A 6,031-nucleotide genomic window follows, 5' to 3' on the forward strand; every position below is an offset into this window, starting at 1 on the left:
TTAATTGAACAGTCGTTGACCCTGCTGTTGGACATGCCATTCCAAATTACCTAAAAGTGATCTTTTGCTGTTATGGGGAATGTTGTCACACTATGAGTTAAAGGAATATTCCGGGTTCAATACAAGCTAAGCTCAATTGACAGCATTTGTGGCATAATGTTGAGTACCACAAAAAATGATTTCAGCTCGTCCCTCCTTTTCTTTAAAAAAGCAGAAATTAAAGTTACAGTGAGGTACTTACAGTGAAAGTGAATAAACTAGCATTTGAAACCAAAATACAAAACCACTGCTAGTTCTGTAGAGAAAACACATGTTTGTATAATTAGACTTCAAAACCTTATAGTTACTTAGATACAGCCCAAGTGACAACTTGCCCCGATCTCCCCAATAAAATTAAGGGGACAATACTCATGATCATTCCAACATTTATGGTCATATGGGCAATCTGTTATTTTAGATCACTCCCTATTTACTTACAGACCAACACTGAAACAAATGTATCAAGAGAAATGAAGTGATTCAAACAGAAACTTTGACTATGAAAATAACAATACATTTATTTATCAAAAATAAGTTAACAATTCTTACCTCATTCAAGTGTTACAAAAATAGGTCTTCCACTTGGCATGAGGCTGTTACGTGGGCTCTTGAACTATCTGAAAACAAATACTATGACGACACAATAAATGACAGCTCAAACCAAGAACACCTGCTTGCTATCTGTTTTGTTCTGTAAAGTCAATAAGCGCACAGTGTCAGTTCTACAGTGTCAGAAAGTTCATTTTCTTGATAAATCCAAGAATAACATATGATCCTAAGCATAGGCAACATTTGCAAAGAGCTACACTTGCATTTAAAGCACATTATGAATAAGTTATCAGATAAGCCACAAGGCAGTACTTTTAATACAAGTTTTATAGACAGAGAGAAAAAAAAACCCCAAGATAAATTCCTCACAAGGCAATGACAAATCTTACAATAATTTATAAATAATAGGTAAATAAAGTCTAGATTACTATATATATATATATATATATATATATATATATATATATATATATATATATATATATATATATATATATAATTAAAATGTATTACACAAATGCTTAAAATACACATATATTACATGTTTACAAAAGTAAGATGTCTACTTTATAGAGATTTGCTGAATCCTGTAATGAAAAATAAACATCACTGCAGTGAGTGACACATTACAAGACATGAACCCATCTTTAACCTGACATCATTTATATTCTCAAGGAGTGTTAATTAACAGTTTACAGCTAACTAGTATGGTTGGTTGGTTGTTGAATGATGCAGGACTTAGTTTTTACAAAGACCTAAACCAGCTGCACAGCAGAGCTCGATGTTCATAAAATGACTTGCACAATCTTGTACAAGTTGCGCTCCTTTTGAACAAATAGCATTTAGGATAAAGTCAGCACTGTTCAATAAATAGTTACATTTATTAAAAACAGTAATAATGGTAGTAGTAGGCCCAAGTAGTAGTAGAAGTAGTAGTAATTATAATAATAATAATCGCAATAAAAATATTCCTCCAAGTAATATAATTACTTATAACAGTCTTTTAAAGGTTGCAACCTAGGCATATGTGCGTTTATGCCAAATTATTTGGGATCACATTATACGACATCTAACCGAATATAATCTTGATAAGCACACCAGGTACTCACTGAGATGCGCGTGTTTTGGTTGTTTGTAGGTACTTTCTGTTCTTACGCATCTGTGAGTTTTCCTGTATATTCGTCCAATGAATTGAATTCGCTTAATGAACTGAAGTCGTCGTCTATTGAATGGTCTGTTGATTTAACGAGAGAGGGTTTACTGTCGCTCTTCTTGTAGTCAGTCAGAGAGGCCGACTGCTGACAACAAGTTACGTGCGTGTACTGCACGAGCTCCTCCTCGTTGTTCTCTCGGCGATAGAAATAGTTAAAATTCGACACGATCACTGGAACCGGCAGGGCGATTGTAAGAACCCCTGCAATGGCACACATGGATCCAACAATTTTGCCCCCGATAGTGATGGGGTACATGTCTCCGTATCCAACAGTTGTCATGGTCACAACCGCCCACCAGAACGCGTCAGGAATGCTTGTAAACGCCGTATTTGGGTCGTCCGCTTCGGCGAAGTACACTGCACTGGAGAACAATATGATGCCGATGATAAGGAAGAATATCAATAGTCCGAGTTCGCGCATGCTCGCATGTAGGGTCCGGCCGAGAATTTGGAGACCCTTGGAGTGCCGTGAGAGTTTGAATATCCTGAAGACGCGCACCAAGCGGATAACTCTCAGTATGGTCAGAGACATGGTCTGTTGTGAGCTTGATTCGACATTGGCAAGGTCTAATCCCAAAGTTATGAAATAGGGAAGAATTGCAACAACATCTATGGTGTTCATGATGTCTTTGAAGAAGGCGGATTTGCTTGGGCAAGCCAGACACCTTACAAACAGTTCAAAGAAAAACCAAACGATGCACAATGTCTCCAGCAAGAAAAATGGACCTGTGAATGTTATTCCAGTGGTAGTCACGTTTGGCGCAAGGTGGTTATTGAATACATCTTCATCTCTAAATTCCGGCAAAGTTTCTATACAGAAGATAATGATCGATATCAAGATGATCATTACAGATATGACAGCGATTATTCTGGCTGCCCCAGAACTGTCAGGATACTCAAACATCAGCCAGATCTGACGCTGAAAATTATTAGAAGGCATCGGACGTTCTTCTTCTTCTTCTTTCAAACCCTCGTCCTCTCGGAAATGATCGATGACGTCCTCGCCGATCTCGTAAAATCGGATTTCATCCAAAAAAATTTCAACCGGCACGTTGCTGGGTCTTCGAAGCCTCCCGCCGGATTGGTAGTAGTACAGGATTGCATCAAAACTTGGTCTGTTCCTGTCGAAAAAGTACTCCTTCTTCAAAGGGTCAAAGAACCGCATTCTTTTGCACGGGTCCCCTAGCAGCGTGTTTGGGAATCTCGCAAGTGTTTTAAGTTGAGTTTCGAAACGCAAACCTGAAATGTTGATCAAGACTCTGTCGGAGACATCGTGGAGGGAGGCAACTTGGTCCACGGTCTCTTCGTGGTTCTCTTGGGACATGGTTGTCTTTGTCCCTCGAGAGTGGTGCTTGGTGTGCCTCCTCGCCTCCCCACCACTCCACCAGTTTTTAGGATCCGCAAACTCCAGCCTGAAGGCGATAAAGCCTTAAACTAATGGCCTGAATGTTTATATCCACCTCTTGTTTGCCCTGTTAAACTTCTAAAACTATAGAAAAACTTATTTCTAAATGAAAATAGGTGTATTGTTGTAAGGCAACAGGACTTGTTTCGACAATATGCTCAGCTGACCGCTCAAACAGATATAAGACTCTCAGTGCTCAAGACAGCTAAGTCCACCCTTTGACTGGCGTGTTGAAACTATGCGCCTGGGGTCTTCTGAACTTGAGTCAATGGTTGAACCTGTAATTTGAAGCAGATGAAGCAGATCAAGTTGTTTTTTATTTATCGTATTTATCAATTACATTTTTCTAATCACTACGTAGGCCTATATGCAATATATAAAATAATATGTAAAATAAGAACAAATTTGATTTGTGAAGGATACATTTGCATTTTAATGAAGGTTTTTGTTAGTTAAATAAGGTTTCCTTTGCTTATTTGTAGCTATATACAGTATGTTTTTTTGGTTGCTATAACCTGACATAGTTAAATGAAAAATTTCTCATTATTTACTCACCCTCATGCTATCCCAGATGTGTATGTCTTTCTTCTGCAGAACACAAAGATTTTTAGAAGAATATCTCAGCTCTGTAGGTCCATTCAGTGCACGTGAATGATGAACAAAACTTTGAAGCTCCAAAGTAGGCTTGCCACTTTTGAAATTATAAAATAAGGGACACTTATATTGGGGGGGGGGGGGGGGGTTGAATCACGACCCCTAAACACATCCTCAACAGATTTAGCAATAAATGCGTCAATATGTTAATATGCGTTATTAATACAAATTGTATATCCTTTCTTATATGCTAAAATGAGAACTTTCCTGACCCCTGACTTTTATATATATATATATATATATATATATATATATATATATATAAACATCATTTATATGTTAAAAATATATTTATTTTAATTTTTCCGATTATTTGTCTTCGTCATCTTATTTATTTATACATTTTGGATGGTTTATACATACATATATATATATATATATATATATATATGTATTTTTAAAAAAATAATTTTTATTTATTTTGTTTATTTTTTTCCTACACCTGTACTAGTCTTTATGATTGTATTCATACATTGTTTGATCTTATTGAACATTTATATAAAAAACTCCACAGTTTTACCACCATTTGTGGACTTTTCAGACGGTCCCTTACCACAACCTCCACAGTATTAGCACGTTTTAGCACAATGTGTGGACTTTTCAGATGGTCCCTTACCCAGCATAGACAAATTTCCCAAATTATATCAATGTTAAATTGGCGAGCTGGAACAATTTCACCGCGACGCCATCTGACCAGCTTAAATATGGGACAAATCACATCCCGTATTGATTCAATAGGGGACGCATCATTTTATCTTTAAATACGGGACGATCCCGTGTTTTACAGGACGGATGGCAACCCTACTCCAAAGAGCACATAAAGGCAGCACAATAGCAATCCATACAACTCCAGTGGTTAAATCAATGTCTTCTGAAGTGATCCAATCGGTTTTGGGTGAGAACAAACCAAAATGTAACACATTTTTCACTGAATATCTTGTCATTGCAGTCTCCTGGCACAATCATGATTTCAAGCTCGATTTCACTTCTTAGTGCTTGGTGCTAGGAAGTGTAATCGAGCTTGAAATCATTATCGCCAAGGAAACTGCTGTCAAGATTTATACTGAAAAAGGAGTTACATTATAGTATGTTCTCACCCAAAACCAACTGAATCGCTTCAAAGACATTAATTAAACCACTGGAGTCATATGGATTCCTTTTATGCAGCCTTTATGTGCTTTTTGGAGTTTCTAAGTTTTGGCCACCATTCACTTGCATTGTATGAACCTACAGAGCTGAGATATTCTTCTAAAAATCTTTGTTTGTGTTCTGCAGAAGAAAGAAAGTCATACACATCTGGGATGATGGGAATGATGAGAGAAAATTTATTTTTAAGTGAACTATCCCTTTAAGTAATTTTATTCTTCTCAAATTAGCCATTTTACTGTCATTAATTCAAACTATATTAATAGTTTACAAACAGTTTACAGTTAAATCATTTTTGGAATATCCAAAAACACTCTTACAGCTTTAGTGTTGCTATGGGGCCTCTTGAACTGAAGCATGAAAGTGCTAGCTTCACTGACATCTGAGCACCCGCAGAGGATAACACCTTAAGCATAGGCATTAGAGGCAGTTACAGGGTATGATTTTACATCTAAGAACACGAGGTCCCAAGAAGAAATGTGATCATACAACGACCACTCCTCCAGCACATTTGTAAATGTTTGAGCTTAACAGTTCAGGTCTTTTGGCAATAATTTATTCTATCTCTGACTTCAAATTTATATCTTCACTTTCATATTTATACTGGCGTTATGCATGTCTCACAATAGAGGTCAGGTTAGTTATTTTATCCAGTAAATTAATTGTGTTCTGTTCAGTGTTCTGGTGATAGCCAGGCTGTCATGAGGATTTGAATTAGGCCACATAAAGGTCAGGAAAAAAGCATATACAAAGACTGTAATGTATTGAAAACCTCTCCTGCATGAGAGCAATAGTTCACCCAAAAATGGTCATTCTCTCATCATTTACTCACCCCTATGCCATCTCAATTTCAAATGACTTTCTTCCTTCTGCAGAACACTAACAAAGATATTTTGATGGAGAAGTAATGTGAATATATCTATACAGTGCAAGTCAAAGAGGCCACTGAAAGTGACAAAAATGCACCCAAAATTCAAAATGTATAGGGGCAAAAAATGCCACCATAATGAATTCCCTGTAAACAT

The 6,031-nt window shown here is 36.9% G+C and overlaps 1 protein-coding gene across 1 annotated transcript; it reads right to left on the reverse strand.

Moving 5' to 3' along the window:
- Positions 1–1,123: 1,123 nt before the first annotated feature.
- LOC127437520 (shaker-related potassium channel tsha2-like) lies at positions 1,124–3,794 on the reverse strand. The gene has a single exon (XM_051692495.1). The coding sequence runs from the start codon at positions 3,123–3,125 to the stop codon at positions 1,740–1,742; it is 1,386 nt and encodes a 461-aa protein (XP_051548455.1). The 5' UTR covers positions 3,126–3,794; the 3' UTR covers positions 1,124–1,739.
- Positions 3,795–6,031: the final 2,237 nt, after the last annotated feature.

The sequence above is a fragment of the Myxocyprinus asiaticus genome, chromosome 48 (assembly GCF_019703515.2).
Source record: "Myxocyprinus asiaticus isolate MX2 ecotype Aquarium Trade chromosome 48, UBuf_Myxa_2, whole genome shotgun sequence".
Taxonomy (NCBI): Eukaryota; Metazoa; Chordata; class Actinopteri; order Cypriniformes; family Catostomidae; genus Myxocyprinus; species Myxocyprinus asiaticus.

Excerpts from the sequence above, each read along its gene's own strand:
- LOC127437520 (XM_051692495.1), bottom strand. The coding sequence starts at position 3,125 with ATGTCCCAAGAGAACCACGAAGAGACCGTGGACCAAGTTGCCTCCCTC.